General features: G+C 40.9%; 1 protein-coding gene across 1 annotated transcript in view; it reads left to right on the top strand.

The window, feature by feature from the left end:
• SI (sucrase-isomaltase) overlaps positions 1-21,884 on the top strand; it is a 42,967-nt gene extending 21,083 nt beyond the window's left edge. The window contains exons 23-47 of the mRNA XM_062499534.1: positions 432-602; positions 1,071-1,220; positions 2,609-2,815; positions 3,603-3,757; positions 5,346-5,514; positions 6,365-6,461; positions 6,844-6,956; positions 7,043-7,168; positions 7,889-8,017; positions 8,122-8,229; positions 8,327-8,389; positions 8,637-8,768; positions 9,385-9,469; positions 10,371-10,509; positions 13,756-13,889; positions 14,848-14,882; positions 14,973-15,089; positions 16,303-16,451; positions 16,930-17,014; positions 17,106-17,162; positions 17,758-17,882; positions 18,081-18,169; positions 19,382-19,431; positions 20,683-20,853; positions 21,822-21,884. Coding sequence (XP_062355518.1) covers positions 432-602; positions 1,071-1,220; positions 2,609-2,815; positions 3,603-3,757; positions 5,346-5,514; positions 6,365-6,461; positions 6,844-6,956; positions 7,043-7,168; positions 7,889-8,017; positions 8,122-8,229; positions 8,327-8,389; positions 8,637-8,768; positions 9,385-9,469; positions 10,371-10,509; positions 13,756-13,889; positions 14,848-14,882; positions 14,973-15,089; positions 16,303-16,451; positions 16,930-17,014; positions 17,106-17,162; positions 17,758-17,882; positions 18,081-18,169; positions 19,382-19,431; positions 20,683-20,853; positions 21,822-21,884 — 2,919 coding nt within the window. The remainder of the gene's footprint in view (positions 1-431; positions 603-1,070; positions 1,221-2,608; positions 2,816-3,602; positions 3,758-5,345; positions 5,515-6,364; positions 6,462-6,843; positions 6,957-7,042; positions 7,169-7,888; positions 8,018-8,121; positions 8,230-8,326; positions 8,390-8,636; positions 8,769-9,384; positions 9,470-10,370; positions 10,510-13,755; positions 13,890-14,847; positions 14,883-14,972; positions 15,090-16,302; positions 16,452-16,929; positions 17,015-17,105; positions 17,163-17,757; positions 17,883-18,080; positions 18,170-19,381; positions 19,432-20,682; positions 20,854-21,821) is intronic.
• Positions 21,885-22,416: the final 532 nt, after the last annotated feature.

Genomic DNA, 22,416 nt, shown 5'->3' with positions numbered 1-22,416 from the left:
CGCTCCCATGGAAGGCAATAAGGAACTTCACACATGTGGCAGCCACGGTGCAGTTCCTCTGCTTGAACTCTTAATCTAAAAATAATGAATGGTATGCAATAGGAAATTGTGGTTTTATATCAAGAGCAGTGAGAACCTTTGGTTGTTGGAACCCAGTGAGATCCCAGACAGGTGGAGTTTATCTGCCCTGTCACAGACCCACCCCAGCAAGGGAAAAACAGCTGAAACACAACTCTGAAGATTATTTTATACGTGGTAGAAAAGCTTTATTGTGATAACAACAAGCAGAACAATAATTAATATGTGTGGGTAAACAGATTGGTTTATTTATGCTACAACATGAAAATCCTCATAGAAAAAAAAAAAGTTAAATCAGGAGACTTTTTGGCAGATTTTTAAAATAAGAATATGACCACTATATTATTTTTCAGAATGCTCTACAAATGACTGCTACACACAGCAATTACACTGATCCAAACAACCTGAAATTTGAGGAAATCAAGATATTGGGATTGTCCCAGGAAATAACATCAGTTTCTGTGTCTCAGAACAATGTTGCTCAAGATTATATCTCTAATACCACCTATGATCCTGTGACAAAGGTAAAGCAGTAACAGGAAAATGGAAAGTAAACATATTTAAAATCACATCACCTTTATTTTATGTATTGCAAAGGACAGTTCCCAGTGCCAATGTTGTTTCAGTGAAATACAATGTGAATTTTATTACCAAATAAAAGTACAATTGCATTCAAGTCTGCTGCATAAAAGTGCATCTAAGTTATGCTTGCAGTGCAGCAGACAGCTTATTTCATGTATTTATTCCTGTTTGTTTCCAAGGAAGCTGTGGGATTAACTCTGCATTTTTAGAGTCTTAATTCTTCAGATTTTATCTGTAAAAATACCAGTGTGTGTTTGCAAAAGTGAGACTGTATCAAATCTTACAAGGTGGGATTTTGTGAATTTTCAATATTTAAGTGTATTATTCTTAAGGACCAGCACCTCTTCTGACTGAAGGAAAGCTGATGGGATGTGACATTTAATATCTGTTTATTGTTTCATATTTATTAGGCTGCTGTTATAAGAGGACTTCAGCTTGAACTGGGAAAATCTTACACAATCACATGGACTCTAAATACACCCATCAATGAAAGATTTGATTGTTATCCTGGTCAAGATGCAACAAAAGAAAAATGTGAACAACTTGGCTGCTCCTGGGAAGTAAGTCATTATTTCTCTAAATAAATTAAACAACAACAACAAAAAATCCAGAATAAAAGGTTTTCCTTTGTGTCTGTTACAGAATGAAAGTGGCCTGGGAGATTTGTCATGTTTAAATAAAATGGGAGCACAGGTCTCAGCTGGCCTATACTGATGGATTTTATTTACCTCAGTAGCTGACAACCATTTAAATTCTACCAAATTATAGCAGGAGTTGAGGAAGAATGATGTATTCACTGAAAGATGAACAGAAATAATATTAGAGTTATGCAAAAGTAGAAGAGCATCTTCATCTGCCTCAGTGTCGCCATGGCCTGCAAGGCTCAGCCCCTTTGTGTCACCTTCATGCTCACTCAGGGACATTTTAAATCAAATTAACTCCTCTGGACCTCAGTTTGAGAGGAAATCCTTGAATCTCACAAAAATCTGGATTCTTTTTTAAGCTTGTTTATATCTACATCAAGGAGCTATTTCCAAACCTTAATCTCCAACATTAAATTCTTTAACACACGGTTTTATGTATTAGTATTATTAATTATTAGTAAATATGTGGCAGCAACAGGGCCTGGCAGGGTTGAACTTCAGAGGGCACCTCCAACTAAATTATTCCCTGTTCTTCTAAATCTAAAACTCTCATTTTGGACTTTCCCTATAAGAATGAAATCCAAAATGCTGTGCTGGCTGCTCTTGCACCAGCACCTGCCGAAGGGCTGCTCTGGTTTTGTTGTACTACTAAAAGAATTTTTTGTAATTTCAGACAATTGGAAATGTCAGGAGATCTCAGATTAGAAGGGTGCAATTTTCACTGGATACATTAAGGGTTCTGGTTCTGTTGCACTACTTAAAGAATATTTTGTAATTTCGGACACTTGGAAATGTCAGGAGATCTCAGATTAGAAGGATGCAATTTTCACTGAATACATCAAGGACCATTTTTGTGAATAAAGCCGGTGGAAAGATCTGCTCTGATGTTGCCTGAGTATTAAATGGGTTTTGGGCACATCTCCTTGAAGGTGGCCAGAGAGCAATGGGATTAAAAGGGACAAAGCTTTAGGAATTTCCACGAGCCAAGTTTAAACCATGTTGAAGGATCAATCTGAAGATCACAGAGATGGGGGAATTAAATCCTTGTTCATTGCATGAGGATTCATTTTCCTGACTGAACGATTTGTGCAGCCTTCACTGGACGGTTTTTATTACACCTGAGTCAGTATAGAGATTATCCTGCATTAGTTCTTTATTCAGGATTCCATTAATTCCACCCCCCCCCCCCCCCCCCGCCAAATTCTACATTTGACACAGACCTGATAAAAACAGGATTCCACATTAATACCAAATAAAAATTCCAGCTGACTCACTAACCTGGAACTCCTTTCTGTTTGCACCAGCTGGCGGCAAATCAGGCAGTCCCTGCCTGCTATTACAGCTCCAGCAATCCTTACTCCATAGAGAGCCTCAATTATTCCTCCTCTGGAATTGAAGCCACCCTCAGTGTGGGCAGCTCCAAGGTCAGAGCTAACGAGAATCCCACTGCCCCCATCAGCACCCTGCGCCTGGAGGTGAAATATCATCTCAACAACATGCTGCAGTTTAAGGTAACGCCATCCCAGAATTCCTCAGATGTTTTATTTATGGAAATTCAAAGGGCTTTTTATAGGCAAATTTATATTTCACAGAGAGAAGCAGCCTCGTGTAAATATGTTTCTCCTTCTAGCTAATTATTACTGCTCTTAGCTTGTATCTTTTTTTTCATCCTAGGACCCTAGCACTCAATTTTACAAAGAAATTACATGAATCAAAGGTATAATGTCAGTGTATATGTGTAATGTCAACCAGGAATTTGAAACTGAAAAAAAGTTTTGTTAATATTAATATTTTGTTAATATGCAGGTATATTTATCTGTAAGTGCTCTCATGACTCTACAGTTTATTTTTACATTCATCATTGCTCTTCTAAAATTTTCCATGCAGTGTTATTTAACTGTAGTTTATTGCCATGTGTTTAATAATATTGAGCAAAGTGGTTGACATAAAAAACTAACTTCTTTCAGCTTTTAAAATACAGAAAACTTGAAAAAGAAACCTAAAAGTTGAGTAAGAAATGAACTAGAAAATTATCATACTTGCAAAGCATATACACCTATGTTTTAAATACAATTATGTACTTTAAATTCATGTAGATAATTAGATGAGCCATTCCTGACCAAAAATAAATCTTAAAGGTTCGTTGGTTTAGATTCTTTTGTTCCCAACAAAATCCTGTGAAAGAGCTGGTGCAAGAATATGCACTTGAAATAAAATACCACAGCAAGCATTTTAAACCTTAGATTCAGATTTCAAACAGAAGACTTGTTTAAATAAACTGATTTTTTTGCTTTTCAGATCTATGATTACCAAAACCCACGATACGAGGTCCCAGTGCCCCTGAACCTCCCCAGCTCTCCCACGAGCTCGAGCCAGGACCGACTCTACGAGGTCACGCTCCAGACCAAACCCTTTGGGATCCAAATCCGCCGCAAAAGCACGGGGACAGTCATGTAAGCCACTGCCACTCTTTGTGATTTTATGTAAATGGATTAAGCACCACCTACTTATGGCTTGTCCCCCTTTTTTTTTCTGTCTTTACTTAGTCAGGATTAAAAACACAAAAGAGACGAATTTCTTGTGTTCGGACTTGGTTGTTTATTAAATCTTATTTAAAGTACAGAGAGTTCTGCAACACTTCTGGCTACCAGCTAAAAGTGAGCAAAATTGAGGTGAATCTAGTTAGTGCAAGGTCTTTTAAAGCTAATCAGTCCAATAAATAATTAGGTTATATTATTTATACTTTTGACCCAATAACTAAACCTTTGTGACCCGCAGTGCATCACTGACTGTCCAACTAAAAACCACTGCCTGAAATCATGAAGAAGGAAGAAGACAGAAAGAGACAACCACCAAGAATTTTGATGTTGTCCCACACCTATTACTGCATTCTAAAAACCCAAATTCCAAACCCTTCACCATGTGAAATCACACACTTCTGTTCTCACTACACCCCCGTGACTCTAACTTTATTACTCAAATTTGGAAGTCTTCAAGGCCTCAAGTGAAAAGCAGCACTCTCCTGGGGGTCAGTGTCAGAAAGCACTGAAAGATCAAAATCCCAGGCTTCTGGGTTCTAACAATTTTATTTCATGTGTTTTTGGTAGCCTTTTTCATGCCAAACCTTCTCTCTGTGCGCGTGTTGGAGTGAAGAACACTGGCAGCTCTGAAGGCTTCCCGAATTTCTGGGAGACACAATGATTTTCCACACTTGCTAAAGATATTCCTTAGGTGATGACAGCACTACTCATTAAGTGGCCATGTGGGTCAGTTTTGAGCAATGGTTAGGGAAAAAAATATAGAAGGAAATAGCATTCCAACTAGCTTGAGATGGCTTTTGGTAACATGACTGATGAGTCTGGCAGGAGCTTCATTTTTACTTGATTAAGTCAGAATTAGAAAACAGAGAACAGTTGAGTGTGTTATGTTTGTTATTTAAAAAAAACCTACAATTTTATTTAATTTTTTAAAGTACTCAAACTTAATTGTGAGTTGAGTTCCCTTTTGCCAAGCAGAATAATAATTCAACCTACAATTGAAGCTCTTGGAGCAATGAAATTCTCTGGCAGAGCCCACCAGGCTGCAGTTTGGTTTCTAACTGGAAAGATGCTGATTTATAATAAATGTGACCTGAGAATGCAATTTCAGTGTACTCTGCAGAGAAAGTTCTGTGAACTGTAAAAAGCTCTTTATTTACTACATTCCACGTGGCTCCAGTGCTTGGTCTGGGAGGAAAATAGGATTGTAGTGTGCTGAAACACATTTTCTCACTAAACTGCCAAAACACAACACAACTTGCAGTGCACGATGCCTGTGTGTAATTCTCTGTGTCTCTCACAGAGGACTTGGTGTCCCTAAACTCTTCAGCACGCCCCCATTTAATATCTTTTAAGCTTCTTTGACAATTACAACAGTTTTCATCCACTTTTACTGAAAAATGAGATTTCCAGAGAAAAAGAGTGGCCCAAAAGGGAGTGTTTGCCAGAAACGCAGCCCTGAGGGTGCTCTATTCTTATTTTCCCTTTCCTCTTCTCACTTCAGCTGGAATTCAGGCTTGCCCACCTTCACCTTCAGTGACAAGTTCATTCAGATTTCCACCCGCTTGCCATCCCAGTACATCTACGGATTTGGAGAAACTGAGCACCCCACATTCCGACACAACATGGACTGGCACACCTGGGGAATGTTCACCAGGGACCAGCCTCCAGGTGTAAGTAGGCAAAGAAGAAGAAAATGTGATTTTGGTTTTTTTGAACCAATGGCTGCAGAAATGGATGAAAATAGGTTAAAATATTAAAATCCAGTCTGCTGGTATTGGGCATTGGCTCTGACCATGTTTATCATAGTTTAAAATTTAGATGGTGTTTCCATGGCAAAGGTCTTCTGTAAATCCTTTATTTGTGACCTGCAAGAACATTGTGAGGAGCTCAGGCTCTCAGTCAGATGTTGGAAGGTGACACATGGTTTAGGAGTTCCTCCTTTTATTTTATTCTTCTCAGCTCATTGTTTTGAGAATTAGACATGAGTCAGAACAATTCCTGTTGCTTGGGGATTAATTTAGTACTTACACAGGTCAAGCAGAAATCTTATCTCTGTTTGTTTTTTTTTTTTTTGACTTATTTCCTACAAGATAGCAGATTTCCAACTATCAGGGAAAGGCCAGTGAAATAGCAACAGCTAATTATAGCTCTAACTTCCAGTTCAGGCTGGAACACATTTTGAGAAAATTAAATATAATGTCACCAGCACTTCCTGAGCATGTAGACACCTGGTTCTGCTGGCAAAGAAGGGACATTTTTGTCCTGAAGAATCACCTTCTCATTAGCGAAATTTTAAGTGCAGCAATACTTTTGCTTTCCTTCCTGCCTGAGCAGTCTGGGCAAGCCTGGCAAGTTCCAAGTGACCTACTGCAGCTGTTTTGGGGTTACGTTGGGTTTGGGTGTATAAACTTAAAATTTATTTGTTATGTCTGGCAATTGTCTCATCTTTTTTAAGAATTTATTACTAAATGTTCATAAGCAAATGTTTCCCCAGTAAAAAGTGTTTTATTTTATTTGCAGTACAAGTTGAATTCCTATGGTTTTCAGCCATTTTATATGGCTCTTGAAGAAGATGGCAACGCCCATGGAGTTCTCTTGCTTAACAGCAATGCAATGGGTAAGAAAACCTTCACTTTATGTCACAAAATCATTAAATGGTCTGGGCTAGAAGGGGCATTAAAGCTCATCCTGTTCTGCCCCACCCTGGAGGGATAGCTTCCATTGTCCCAGGCTGCTCTAAACCCTATCCAACCTGGCCTTGGGCATTTCCAGGGATCTAGGGGCCATAGCTTCTCTAGGAATTCCATCTCCACCCTCACAGGGAACAATTTCTTCCCATCTGAGCCTCCTCTCTGTCAGTCTGAAGCCGTTCCCCCTTGTCCAGTGCCTCTAGCCCTTTGTAAATTGTCTCTCTCCATCCTCCTCCGTGGGTTCCATTTGTGCAGTCAGTGTCTTTCACTGGTGGCAAATCCAGGCATCCTTTTCTCCCTTCCTTCCAGATGTGACTTTCCAGCCCACCCCAGCCCTGACCTACCGCACCACCGGAGGAATCCTTGACTTCTACATGGTCTTGGGCCCGACTCCCGAACTCGTGGTTCAGGAATACACTGAAGTAGGAGCCTGACTAATGCTGGGCTTTGCTGGGTTGGTTTGGTTTCTCTTCCCCTCCTCACCACCAGCACCCTTTCCTTCTCTCAGTTGATTGGGCGCCCAGTCATGCCAGCCTACTGGTCCTTGGGATTCCAGCTGTGCCGCTACGGGTACGCGAACGACTCGGAGATCGCCCAGCTCGTGGAGGAAATGAAGGCGGCTCGGATTCCCTACGTACGTTGGGAGCAAATTACATTCGAGCTTTTGTCTTCCTGGCATGGATCAAATCCATTTAAACACTAAAGCAGTAATCAACCAAAAAAAAACTCCACTGCGGTGGAGAAGAGCAGGTTTTGTGCCACGGGCTCTGGGTTGTGTTAAAAGCTGCTTAATTTTCTTTATTGTTCACACCAAAGAATGACAGGAAGGAGCAGTGATTAAGAAAAACCAGCAGGGGCAAAAATGGAGCAGCATGATTTCATTGCCATGTTGCTTTTTGTCAAGTCAGCTGTGATTTGGCCCAGGTTGCTGTTGGGATGGTAGGAATAGCACCTAGATATAAAAAAATTATGCTACAAATTGAATGTGGTTTCATTTTAAATATAATTATATCAATGTTCCAATGGAGAACAATTATTTCCATTGTTTCCCTATAGCTGTGGAAATATAGGTGCAGTCTCTGTGTACAAACCTATGGAAAAGTGCAATTTTTTCTCTATTTTGTTTCAATTTCTCCCCTCAGTTTAGATGTAGCAGTGAAAGGTTTATTTTGGTTTGGAACTGCTCGTGGATTATGCAATATTCATTTAACAAATTCAGCCTGAAATTATCATTCCTTCCAATTTTACACATCAAAAGTTCCATATTTTACTTATTTTGGCCAATTTTCAATATTTGGCGGAAAGGGGGAGAAGAGAATTTAAAACTGTTTTTTTTTTTTTTTCTGAACTGCAGGATGTTCAATATACAGATATTGACTACATGGAAAGGAACCTGGACTTCACCATTTCCCCACATTTTGCTGGATTACCAGCTCTGATAAACAAAATCAAAGCAGAAGGAATGAGATTTATCATTATCCTGGTCAGTTTGGAATATTGCTTTTAAATTCCAATATAGCATGACTAAATGGAAAATATATTCAATGTGAGTTTTGAGGATAAAGGTAAAAGTGTTTCTAATTGTAGGATCCGGGCATTTCTGGGAATGAAACCAATTATCCTGCCTTCTCCAGAGGTGTGGCCAATGATGTCTTCATAAAATGGTCTGATACCAATGAAATTTTGTATTCCAAGGTACTGTCCAGGGCTGAGTATTTAAACCTGTGTGTTGTTGATGCTCAGTTTGTATTTACTGGGGTTTGATTAATTTAAATATTCCTTTTCCTATTAGGTCTGGTCATTTCTTCCCAATGTCGAAATTGATGAGTCACTGCCTCATGAAGAAGTCGTAGAGGTAAATACTGACATGGTTTGGTTCTGGACTCAAATATAGACACAAATCAAATAAAAAAGCAGCAAACTCATTGATAAATCTCATGGCAGGAATAAGTTGCAGAAACTGGTAAAGCCTTACTAAAAGCCAAAAAATTTAGTGAACAAACAATTATTCCTTGTCTTCTTTTTTTTTTTTAATTCCAGAATTTTAACTATTGAACACCTTCAGTCCCCTTATCTGTCTTGTTTTCCTTCTGTTTTTATAGAAATTTGCTGCACATTGTGCTTTCCCAGACTTCTTCCGCAATTCCACAGCAGAGTGGTGGAAAAATGAAATCCTGGAGGTCTACAACAATCCCAATGTCTCAAAAAGCCTCAAGTTTGATGGCCTGTGGATCGTAAGTGTGGAAATGTATCTGATTTCTGGGTTGTTTTTCTCTGCCTGACACCGGTGAAGAGGGCCCCAATTCCTAATTCTCAGAATCTGCACTGCTCTGGCAGAAGTAAATTCCCATTAAGGAAATTTTGGACTTGACAATCTTGGAGGTTGTTCCCTTGAAACAAAGAATTGCTGAATTGCAGAACAGTCTGGGTTGGAAGAGGTCTTCAAAATCTTCTATTCCCACCCCTGCCATGGTGACACCTTCCACTGTCCCAGGCTGCTCCAAACTCCAGTGTCCAACCTTGGACATTTCCAGGGATCCAGGAGCAGCCACAGCTGCTCTGGGCACCCTGTGCCAGCCCTTCCCACCCTCCCAGGGAACAACAATTCCTTCCCAATATCCCATCTAATCTTGCCCTCCTTCAGCTCAAAGCCATCCCCCTTTCCCTGTCACTCTGTGCCCTCATGGAAAGTCCTTCTCCTGCCTTTTTGTCCGTCCCTTTACGGAGCATGGGATGTCCAACTGAGACTGCAGCTGCAGGGGATCCTGAGGAACCCTGCAACACTGCTTGTGTGTAATGCAGAATTTGTGGTGCTCTGCAGCAAACTAAGTTTTTGCCCTGTGTTTTTAGGACATGAATGAACCAGCATCTTTTATAAATGGTGCCATGGGTGGCTGTAAGAACGACCTCCTAAATAACCCCCCCTACATGCCTCGTAAGTCTGATGCCTCCTTAAAACAGTTTTAGGTTTTTCTGGTTCCTAAATAAATTCTTATCTGGTATATGGGGCATAAAACCAAAATAAAGATGGGTTTATAAACCCACAGCTCCTCACTGAGCGTGGCCCTTTATTCCTGAGATTATGGACACACTGCAAACCAAGATATTGCAGCAGGAGCTGTGCAGCACTTTGTAGAAATAAAGTTCTTTCCAGCTCCTTGCTGCATATGGATTTTGATCCCTATTTTGTGTCTAAGTGCTTTGCTTGAGGCATGGCAGAGAATTGAGCTCTCTGTTTTGTGGTTTTCTCAGATGAATAATGCAATTAATTAAATATTTAGAAAATATCCATGTGCATCCTCTCATTACCATTTATGTGAGCAGTCAAATGTTTGAAATGCTTCGCTTTCTTAGCTCAGCTTTCCTGAAGTACTGGTGTAATGTAGTACTAATTAGGAATTATTTATTAATGGTTTATTAGCATACTCTCACTGCTTACTGTTGTATTCAGGTTTCATGAGTGGTTTCTCAGGAATTTCCAGGAAATTAATATTCAGACACAGATCATACCCCCACCACACCCATTTTTCTGTTTATGTGGTTAGTGTGACAGCATTTAAAAAGATTTGAGATATTTTCTGATATACTCTGCTTATTCCTTGAGCCTCTGTGGTATGAGCATTTGTAACTGAACTGTTAATACATTCACAGACCCAGATACCTGGAAATAAATGGCAATATTCCATTTTGGAAATGCTATTTTTATAATTATAAATAAATAAGTGACAGTATAAAGAGACTGAATGCCTAGCAGATTATGAAAATTAAGAAAAAGTAACTCAAGCGATTAATACATGCTTACTATTAATAATAAATATTTCTTCCCTTTCCACAAGATTTGGGATCTAGGTCAGCAGGATTAGCCTACAAATCTCCATGCATGGAAGCTCAGCAAAACCTTGCAGACGGGACTCCAGTCAGACACTACGATGTCCACAACCTTTATGGATGGTCCCAAACTAAAATCACCTTGGAGTAAGTGCTCTGCATATTCCATGCTGCCTGCAAAATGTATTCCAAATGGATACTCTATGCCTAGATTCCTAGGGCCAAAACTTCCACTGGTTAATTTAAGATGCCTGAGTGATCTTTCCCTTCACTCTGGTGAAGAGGAAAAAAAATCTCTTTTGAAAGTCTGGTTTTTCAATCCATCTCCAAGAGGAGTTGGATGCTCCAAGGGCTGGGCAGCTGCTGGAGTAATTCCAGTCAGGGATGTCCCCTGTGGTGTAGGAAGGGTGGTGGGAGCAGAGCTGCAGGAGGAGGTGAGGGGGTCTGTGCAGGGCTGAGCTGAGCCTGTGCTTCCACGGTACCACTGCAACAAATCCCTTCTGCCCATAATTACTGTAATTAAAACCTCACGTACTTCTTGTTCTGGGTGTTGCTGGGCTTGCTGGGTTTACTCTGGTTTTCCTCACACTTCACATCCAGTGAGGGAGAATGAAGAGAGTTTTTCATTCGTATGAATTCCAGAAGAACTCCGTTAAGCTCTCTATTTAATTTGAAGTAAAAAGGGGGAATGGTGACTTTTAAAATGCAAAGTGTGAGCACAAAGCTCTACTTTAAAGCATTTCTTTTCCCAGTTCCAAGTCCAATGCCATTATCTGTCCCTCTGAATTGTCCCCAGCCTGCTTTAGATAACGCCCGATCTCATGATAACAGAGCCGGGCTCTTTCATTTACAATTCAGCCACTGAGCAAGGAGCAGATCTCCTGGACAGGGCTTAACGACCCTAAAGCCCTTGGGAACTCTGCTATTACCATAAAGAGAGAAAATATCAGGGCTGTTTGCATTAGGGAGAGGATGCTCCATGGGCAGCGTGCCAGTGCAGCGCTGCCAGTCAAGGCAGGGGTGGAATTGCTGACAGGACAGGAGGGAATGTCTGATCCATGAGCTGTCAGCCCAGTCTGATGGGATTGGGGCATCACAAAATGTGGTGGATTGAGCCCTGGCTGTGCTCCACCTGCCCACCAAAGCTCCTCCAACTCTCCCCTCCTCAGCTGGGAAGAGCAGGGAAAGCACAAAGAAGGATTCATGGATTGAGGTAAGGACAGGGAGAGACCACTCACCAATTACTGTCACGGGCAAAACAGCTCTGTTGTGGAAATCAGTTTAATTTACAATCAAATCAGAGAAGATAATGACAATTGAAACCAAATCTTAATTCCCCCAAGTCTTCACTTGCTTTTCTCTTTCATTCCCTGTTTTCTACCTGCTCCCCAGCAGAGGCAGAGGGAACATGGAGCAGGGGTTGCAGTTAGTCCATCACACGCTGTCTCTGCTGCTCTTTCCTCCCTCTGCCTCTCTCCAGGCCTCCACAGCTTCCTGCTAAGATCCAGCTCCATCCCAGACATCCCAAGGGATCACAGCTTCCTTTGGGCATCCCCCTGCTCAGGTGTGGGTTCCTCCAGGGGCTGCAGGTGGATCTCTGCTCCCCCATGGAGAGAAACCCCAGTCCCAGAGCCTGGAGCTCTCCTCACCCCTCACCCTCTCCTCACTGACCTGGGGATCTGCAGGGCTGCTGCTCCCACACATCCTCACCCCTCTCTCCAGCTCCAGTTGCTGCTGGGATTTGCATTTTCCCTTTCATATTCCTACCATTCCCCAGTCACTCAGTGCTGCTGATGAGCTCAGCCAGGGGCAGGTAGGAGAGATAGGAGGAAGCTTCAGAAGTTTCTCACTGGAGTCACCCCTGCCAAAACCTTCCTGTGCAAAGCCAGTGGAGTAGACAAGAATTTGATAGGAAAAGGAATATTGCCATCGTTTCCATGTTTTAAGTACGAGCTGAAATATTCTCCTCTCTTTTGCGAGGCACTGCAACAGAAATCACTACAATAAATCTCACAGCTCACACAGATATTCTCACGCTGGAAATTTAGAGCAAATGTTATCTGCAAAATATATATACACATGTATTTCAGTCACAAATTTATTTTTTGGCAGTAACTGAAGGGGTACTTGTAAAATTGAAAAAATGCAATAATTTATTTTGATACTAAACCATCCAAACAGAAAGATTATTTGCACACAAAACATACAAAAGACTGTAACTGAAAAGTGAGCATCAACATTTTATGTAACCTGGTGTCATTTCAGTTCTCCTTCCATTAGACACAGAAACTTTGGGATATTGCCTTGATGCTGTTCTTTGGTAATGAGGTTTTTGCATAGCCAGAGCCCTTATTAGTGAATACAGGAACCGTTTGGAGGTAAATTAAGCCTTTGTGACCTGAATAATTGTTTTTCATGGATAGAGCTATGGAGCTGCAGGCTTGAGCCTCCAGCCACAGAACACTCAGGTCCTGCTCATCCCTGAGCAGCTCTACACATGACATTCACTGTCTTCACTTCTGAAATTTTAGCTGCCACTTCCAAAGCATTATTGGCATAGGGAAAGCAAAGAGAGGCTGGAAATGCTGGATGGCATCTTACACAGGAATAAAGGATCCCAGAAAAGTTACTGTTTGTCTTGGAGGAAATAATTGCGGCACATTAGTCTGGTTTAATTGCTGAGGTAATTGAAGTGACTTGTGTGTCTTTTCTGTAATTATGGTGTCACTAAAGCTGCAAATCCTATAGAAAAATAAGGAAATAGTGTCTTATTGAAGCAGCAGTTTAGGCAATTATGGTGGTGCTCACACTGGAGAGCAGTGGGATTTAATCAGGGTGATTTTCTGACTGATATTCATATTGATATCCTGTCACCTTGGTCTTTTGGAAGGGACCACAAATCCCTGATATTTTTATTTTTTTTCACCACCTGTTAGTCAATGAAGCTTATCCTGAGAGGTCTAAATGTTCATTCTTGTGAGCCTTTTGCTTTGAATTTTTTGCTAAATTATTTCCAACTGTTGCTTCAAGTTTTTGGGTACTTCAAGTAAGGAATGACGTTCCCTCGCATACATTGTGGAGCCCTTAGAAAATGGGCTTAAAAAAGTTTTTCTACATTCCTATTTTCCCACAGAAGAGTTAGACTGAGCTGGAAGACTCCTTTTTAATCCCTTCTTGTTTGCCAGTCCTCTTTGCAGGGTTGGCCAGTTTTGCTGGGATTGTGACTGGATCATATCGAATTGCCAGAAAAAGCACGCGTGGATTGGATGTATATGATGCAACCCTTCACTGTGAAAATACAAACCCATATATTTCCTTCCAGAGGCTCTAATGCAATAAATCCTCGTGCAATATTGCTCCTGTAACTCGTTCCTGTGCCTGTTTCCAACGCAGGGCTCTGCAGGCTGCCACCAAGGAGCGCGGGATCGTCATCACCCGCTCCACGTACCCCAGCAGCGGGAGATGGGCGGGGCACTGGCTGGGGGACAACACGGCAGCCTGGAACCAGCTGCACAAATCTATTATTGGTACGTACCAGGAAAAGGGTTTGCATTCTGGGATCACCAAATCTTGGAATGGCTTGGGCTGGGAAGGACCTTGTCACTGTCGGGTTGGACATGACATCTACATGCACGCTTGAAGAGAATAACAGTGGTGAATCTTTATTATGTGTGTTCACCTGTTTATATACTCCTGACAAAGAGTGATTTAAGTCATTGACTACATCGCAATAACTTGTTATATTCATTGGTGCAAGGCAATTAGTGTCAATGTATTTGGCAAAAGTTTTGCAAAAAGTTCATAATGCAGGTATGCACATTTACTTATGCATGTAGTCTAGCTACAAAAATCCTTCATGTATCTTTTTTAATTGGTTTTCATCTAATGGCCTTGTCTTCTTCCTTGCTATGGATACCTTTGGAATTCATCAATTGCTCTTTCTTCTACTAACTCAGTTTGGCTTACAGGCCAGCTGTCAAGCCCCCCCATAGACCCTTAAAGCCCATCCAGGTCCTGCCATGGCAGGGGCACCTTCCACAGACCAGGTTCCTCCAACCCCTGTCCAACCTGGCTTTGCTTCTCCTCCACCTCCTTGCTTTTTTGTATTCCTGTGACTTTTATCTGGAAAAACCTGGTTCAGCAACCAGAATTTGGGGGCAATTCCTTTTTTACATTTCCTTCTTACTTCCTTCTGCACCAGTTGCTGGGAACTCCTTTAACTCCCTTGGGACCAGAGCCTTCCATGCCCTGTGTCCTGCCACTTATTTATTTCCTTTGCTCTTGGCCACCCACATCCCACCTCCTTCTGTAGCAGGAAAACATGACACATTAGAGAAACCGTGGGGCTTGTGTTTGGTTTTTTTTTCTCTTCTGATTCAGTAGTATAGCAAACATTGTCTATGTAACCATAATGTAAAAAAACAAAAACAAAACAAAACAAAAAAAAAAAAACAGCCAGTAACTCCAATTTATTTCTCTTTCCAGGCATGATGGAGTTCAGTCTCTTTGGAGTATCTTATGTAAGCTAATGATTTATTAACTTATATTTAATTACCATGATGCTGTACACAGTAATACAGTTTTCAGTTTGGGTTATTTTGAAATTTCAGACAGGAGCTGATATCTGTGGCTTCTTCGAAAATGCGGAGTATGAGATGTGTGCCCGCTGGATGCAGCTGGGTGCATTTTACCCATTTTCAAGGAATCACAACGGGAAAGGAACACGGGTGAGTTGCAATTTTTTCATAGTTCTTATCAGCTAGGCCTTTGCAAAACACAGGCAAAACCAGCCAGAACAATGCACAATTGCCCTGGCTAAAAAAAAAAAAAAAAAAGAAAAAGAGAAAAAGAGTACATTCCAAGTAAAATGGAAAAGAAAAGAATGCTTTTGGCTCTTTATCAAATGAAAATTGTCATGATTTCTATGCTGTCTTGGCTGTGAGCCTCACCATCACCTGGGAGGTTTTGTGCCCACAGAGGGGCTGCTCTGGGATTTGGGCACTTGAAGGAAGCAAGTTCTAACTTTGCTTTCACTGAATCAAACTCTACATATTTTCCTCTCTGTGCCATTTGGATTTCAAGGAGCTACAGCAGGGCTAAAATGGAGATTTTATGGTGAACACACTTCAAGAAACAGAACTGACCTCGGTGCTCTCAGCCCTAATTGCCCATAATTATAGGACAAATGAGAAAATGGGCCAGTGTAATAAGATGCTGAGGAGCGAGACTCAGGAATTTCAGTGCTCTGCACGTTTGTCACCATCAGATATTGTATTTCTGCTAAAAGGAAAGGGAAATAATTGCCTAAATGTAGGCTAAGGACTGGAGTGGAGAAAGCTGTAAAACAAGATAACTGGGAAAATTTTAAAAAGGGAAACAGTGCTTCTGTTCCAGGGAGAGCTTCAGGTCTAACAGAGTGGAGCTATTTAGATGGCAAATATCTAATGGATTAAAGTCTCCTTTTCAAAGCCGGCTGCTTTATCTCGCAGCACACACCTTCCACAGGCCTGTGAAAGCCTTCAGAATGCAGATTCAGGGTTATCGTGGTGCTTCCAGTCTTACCCAATTTGCCAAGGTATTGTTCCATGCATTTAATAAAGACTTGAGGCTCTCCTGACACCAGTCCTTGGTGCCTCAGGCTCTTGCTGCGAGTCTGGGAGCAGAGGGCTGATGGATGATGGACCCTGGGACGTGCCACACCTCGGGGACACTTTGCATTAGACATTTTTCCAGGATTTCCCCATAGTTCTTCTCAGTTTCCCACATTTTTAGTTCCCCTCTTGGGGCTGACAGTGACTGCCCCCGAGTTGAAGAATAAATAAGTGAAGATACTCTGCTTCAGAGGAGAAATTTCCTTGGTTTTGCTATGTCAACTTGGTGTTTTTAGCTTTCTCAGGCAGTCCAACTCAGATTCTCTGAGAGCACTCTCTTCTCTTTCAGAGGCAAGATCCTGCTGTCTGGGATGAAAGATTCCATGAGATTTCCAGGAATGTGCTGAACATCAGATACACCCTGTTACCTTACCTCTACACCTTGCTGTACGATGCCCATGCCCACGGCAGCACCGTGGTCCGCCCCCTTCTCCACGAGTAAGTGCAATTCCACTGTTCTCCTCACCCAGAATTCCCAAATAAAACTTCTCTAGCTGTGAACCCCTAACAGACCTCTCTGTTTGCTACAGCATTTTCCCCTTCAATAAAATAAAATAAAAAAAAGACTTGGCTAGGAAAAACTAAGTTTTTTGTACATTGTGATTTGCTTTTATTCAAAGAAACTCAGAAATAATTTGCAATTATGATTGTAAATAATAAGCATAAGATCTTCAGAGTTTTGCTGTCCCAATGTACTGAAAAGCAAAAGCAAAGAAAGGGACAAAAAGCCCTAAAGCTCAGCAGTAACTGCAATGCGTGTCACATCAGGATCTTTGTGCGACCATTAATTAATCTCTGGATTATTAACAGCAATAAAGAGGAAATAGATACTAGCAAGAGTGGGTGAAATTAGTGACAGAAGGGTCTTCAAGGAGGGATTCTTTGGGAGAATTCAGCTCTGGCTCTCATCCCACAGGTTTGTGAAAGACAGGCAAACTTGGGATATCGACGAGCAGTTCCTCTGGGGTCCTGCCCTGCTCATCAGCCCTGTATTGAAACTGGTGAGCTTTGAAGCTTTTATTACTAAAGCCAGCTTTAAATAAGCTTCACTTTTTGACATGAGGTGCCTAAAATCTGTGTGTTTAATTGCAGAATGATCGGAGTGTGAATGCTTATTTCCCCAATGCCCGCTGGTATGATTACCACACAGTAAGTCATCCTAAAAAAATGTGGTTTAAAACTTGTATTTTTCTGTCTTTTTACAGACAGGGAGGTGGGAACACTCTCCTGCATAATTTGCATTTAATATAAGTTCTTAGAAACATAAAAACTACTTGGCTGATTAAAGAAATGATAAAAATCCTTGATTCCTTTATAATAATGAATAATAACATGACCAGAGATATGATAAATGAAAAGGTGAAGTAATTCCTTTCATTTAGACTTCTGTTCACTTTTTGTAGCCCTCAAATTATACACAGAAGGTTTTTGTAATGGAATGCTCTAATAAAAGAAAAAAAAAAAAACAGGTTTAGCTGCATAATTTTTCCTGGAAAATAACAAAAGATTTGGAAAAAGGAAGAGCAGGATCAAAACTCCCTCCTTTCATCACAGGTTTGTGTTTCACCCCTTTGGTTCAGCCGCCATCACCCATCTTTTACAGAGACAAAATTTCAGGGCTTCTCTTAATTAATAGTTACTCCTGCAGTAACAACTCCTAATTAACCTGTCTAGAGAAATATTATCATTTCATTCTGAAGGAAAACCCTGTAAAAATCCATATTTTTTTTTTTTTTGTATACAGGAGACAGATACTGGCTTTAGGGGACAATTCCAAAATTTATCAGCTCCTTTGGAGCACATCAACCTGCACATCCGAGGTGGATACATCCTTCCTTGGCAAACACCTGCTAATACAACTGCTTACAGGTAGGAAGAAGTGAATATTTTAAATTTAATTTGGCTTTTTGGTGGGTTTTTTCCCCCCCTAATAGTCTTTAGTAGAATGGGATGGGAAGATGGATATTCACTTGGGTGGTTCACAACTTTTCTGTAAAAGACTTACCATTTGGGGAATATGGAATGGGATTAGCTGAGGAAATTGAGAGAAAATTGTGTTTTCCACAGCCGGAAAAACCCAATGGGACTCACGGTGGCCCTGGATGATGCTCTGTTTGCAGAAGGACACCTTTATTGGGACGATGGGGTTCGCATTGGTACGTCCAGGGCTCCTTCCCTTCCTAAAACCCTTCTTTGTTTGTTTTTGTTGTGAGAATGGTTGGATACTGCCAAGTGAGGCTCCATCCCTCCATTCAAAGCCAAAATTTAAGCAGACAAAACCAACCCCAAGGATGTGAACTAGGGAGAGATGGAATAAACTCTGGGGTGTGTGAGGAGGAGCAGAGGGAAGGGATGGACTTGTGCCAAAGCCACCCCATTTCTGGGGGACGGATCTCAACTCACCTTCAGTGGCAAAACTGGAATTAAACCTGCAGACCAACATTACAGAAACATGATTCTTCCTGATTGAAGCCACACGATGCTGTGATTTGTAGAATTAATACAATATACAGATGAGATCCTGCCCTGGCTATAGACGAGGCAGATAACAAAGACTCCTCCTCAAACCTGTGGGAACCATAACCACAGATCATGTGAGAGCTCTCACTAATCCCCTCAACATGGCTAAATTTAAATTGTCTGCAGACAAGAGACCCTGAGCTGTCATTTCTCCTCCCCACCCCACGTGCGCTACCCCCGGCAGTAACGATGAGATTCCCATCAGGAATGCAGGAGAGTTTGGGGGGAGTTTGCAGGAGGCTGGAGGGGGGTCTGGATCACACCCCCTGTCAGCACTAGAATCCAGAAACCATGGCCACATTCGGGGAAATCGGACGCTAAAAGGAACTTGCATGGATCAGGAGGAGCAGGTGTCACAAGGTGACACCACGGGAGTGTGGAAAGGCAGGAACCCCAATCCCAGAGAGCAGCCACAGCCGGATGCCGGGGCTGGGCAAACACCAACAGTGATTTCAGCCTCTCCCAGCACCAGGTGCCGCCTGGAATTGCACAGGGAATGGAGGGGGATGTGGGAAATTACTCTACAGGGAGAAACAGAAACATTTTTCTCCTCATCTAAACCCTTCTGATCTTCCCAGGGCTGGTTTTTTGTCTGCTTTTATATACTACCCCTAAAATGTTCTCCTTTTATCCTCATTTCATATTTTTATACACCGAAAGTATTTTATGTCCAGTTGCACTCATCTTCTGGATATGCACAACTTCTCTTTCTTTACATATAAATACAACCTGTAGATTTCTAAGTTGTCTATGGACACCACCCTTGAGCAGAAATTTTGATAATGCATTAAATAAGGTGGATAGCAAAGACATTTTATTGAATTTCTTTCATTCTTTCTTTCTAACAGATGCATATGAAGATGGTGTTTACCTGCTGACATCATTTACTGCTAATCAGGTAATCACATTAGCTCATATTTATTTAATAGTCACTTCAGGTGATTTTTTTGTATTTTTAGCTGAGGGTATTTTAATTTGCCTACATATCCCAACTTTACATTAAATTGTGCTCACAGATGATTAGACTACAAGGAATGTGATTAAACTGTGTTAAGAATGAATTTAGGAGTGAATCTGAAGAGTATTGTTAAGTACAATAGTCAGATTTCACTTCTTACCATAACCAGTGGAATATGTGGAAATAAACTAGGCTCTAATTATAGGGAATTTTGGTTTAAAAGAAAAGCTCTTTCTATTGTAGGAGAAAACACACTTTCTTATTTCATTATTTCCCTGTGTGCCACAGTGTCTTCTAATTTTATCCACACTGTTCTTTCTTCTCATTTAATTCTGTCTTTGTCAAATAAAAGGGTGTTAATTGCTAAGGAAGGGAGTTTGTTTTGCTAACACTCAATATTTGCAGTTGTAAGGAGATTATAAAATAAAAGCGCCTTTCCCTGCTCTTACAAAAACTGAGTAAGGAAAAGCTTAATTAAGGAAGTCTTGAATCAACCAACAATGGGAAACACTCACCCTCTGAGCACTGAACACATGGAATTATGTCACAGCACATTTGTGGGGGCTCTGGGTGCATCCTAAAGAAATCCAAAATCTACTTAAAATCAGAGTAACTGCATGAGGGGGAATGGGGAGGCAGGAGCTGTTCTGGGAGGGCAAAAAGCAGGAGGAGGAGAGCCTGGAGCAGCTCTCGCAGCACCTGCAAGGTGAGGTTGGATCAGGGAAGGAGGGGCTGGTCCTGCAGCTCTTGCTGCCCATCCAGGGGTTGGGAATTTCTTGCTGCTTCATTCCTCACATTAATCAGCTGAGTGGCAATGAAAGGCACAGCAGAGCCCGGGATTTTGCCAGGTTAACCAAGTGGAGAAAAGCTTTCAGTATTTGGAAAATAAATAACAACGCACAGGTATTAGGAAACAAAATTTTGAAAAAAAAAAACCAAAAAAAACACCAAACCTGGATTGAGAACAGCAAATGAAAAGCTCAAGTGGACTTCACAGGATGGTTTGGGCCGGGAGGGACACTGGAAATCACTGGAAATCACCTCATTGCATGGGCAGGGGCCCCTGGCACTGTCCCAGGCTGCTCCCAGCCCATCCAGCCTGGCCTGGGACACTGCCAGGGACCCAGCTGCTCTGGGTTTGCACCTGTCTCATCCCAACCTCTGATATTTGTCTTTCCCTCTTCCTCTCAGACCATTTTAGAGATCACAGTGACTCACAACAACTACACTGACCCAAACAACCTAATGTTTACTGACATCAGAGTCCTGGGGGTGCCCAGCAGGTACACGCAGGTGACAGTGGCACAGAACGGGGTGTCAGTCCCAACAAACCACATCGTCTCCTATGAGGACAACAAGAAGGTGAGATGCTGCTTGGAGAGTTAAAAAAAAAAAAAAGGTTTCCCACCTGCTCTTAAATCTATGGAGATTCAGCTGTGGTACTGTATTTAAAATAATTATATTTTTAGAATATTTAAAATATTTCTATATTTACCACATTTTAAAATATCTGTGCATTTGCCATATTTAAAATATCTATATATTCAGTATATATTTTTTAAATATATGAGTATATTTACCATATTTTATATATTTACCATCTTTAAAATACACCATATTTCAGAAAGATACCACAATCATTTGTGTATTTACCATATTTAAAATATTTGTATATACAATTTAATGTACTAAATATATCAGCATATTTACTGTATTTTATATAAGTACCATATTTAAAACATTTGCATATTTACCATATTTAAATTTATATATGTTTAGTACGTTAAAATATCTATATCTGCATATTTACCATATTTTATATAATCATATTTAAAACATTTGTATATTTACAGTATTTAAAATGCACCATATTTCAGAAAGATGCCACAAGCATCAGCAGGTAATGATTCTTTAATACCATTTAATGCCACTTTTTGTTCTGCTTCTTTGCACCCTGGGAGGCTGGACAGGAGGAAAATGTCTGAGCATTCCCTGAGATCCTGCTGCTGGCTTTTTGAGGAAAAAAAAAAATCATATGCACTGCTGGATTTTGCAGTGTATTCCAAGTTTTGCTGCCTTTTAAACAATCCTTTATTTTTGAAACAAATAAAGAGCATGTGGATGAAGGAAGGGATCAGAGCCATGGTCAGACTCCCAAACCTGTGCTGGTTAAACTGTGTTTGTACTGGCACAAACACAGATGTAGGGAAAAAGAGGAATAAATTCTTGCAGTTGAAAATGAGAAGCCGATTTCTCCCTGGAACACAGAAAACTCTGTGGATCTTTGGGGCTCAGTTACTAAATGTGTATTTTGTGTGTTTTATTCCCAGCTCCTGACAATCACCAGTCTCCAGCTGAAGCTGGGCCAGAACTACACCGTGCAATGGAGCTGAAATGGACAACAACATCACCCACACCACTGCATTTTTATTTTCTTTTTCATATTTTTAAAACCAGTTTTCAATTTTCAAAGGGCTTTTTCTGGTCATCTTGAACACTTTTTTCCCTTACAGCCACACCAGTACAGTCAGTTCACGGCCAGGTATTTCGTGTACAAACCAGACCCATTCCAGCAGTGGCACTTTAGGATAAGTTCATCTTTCAAAGTTGAGAACTGGAGGGAAAAACTCTGTCTTTTCAAAGTAGAATTCCTGTCTGACTTGATATTTGATAAATTTTGTAAAAAAGATGCACTGAAGTGGATTTGAGGCCGTAATTTTGCCTATATTTAGCTTCCATCTTAATTTTAATTACACCCATCAAAGACCTTATTATGGATAAGAATTTAAGTTTGGATAAAGTAGAAGCAAATGTTTTCAGATGACTGATTTAGCATGAAATAATGTTTCAAGCTGTTCGTCTATAAAATATTCAGATACTTGAAAAAAATAATTTGGAGTTGGGGGTGTCTGTATGACTTCAGCC

This window comes from Cinclus cinclus, chromosome 10 (genome assembly GCF_963662255.1).
Source record: "Cinclus cinclus chromosome 10, bCinCin1.1, whole genome shotgun sequence".
Classification (NCBI taxonomy): Eukaryota; Metazoa; Chordata; class Aves; order Passeriformes; family Cinclidae; genus Cinclus; species Cinclus cinclus.
Note: the sequence above shows the minus strand (reverse complement) of the source record. Positions and strands in the feature narration are given on the sequence as shown.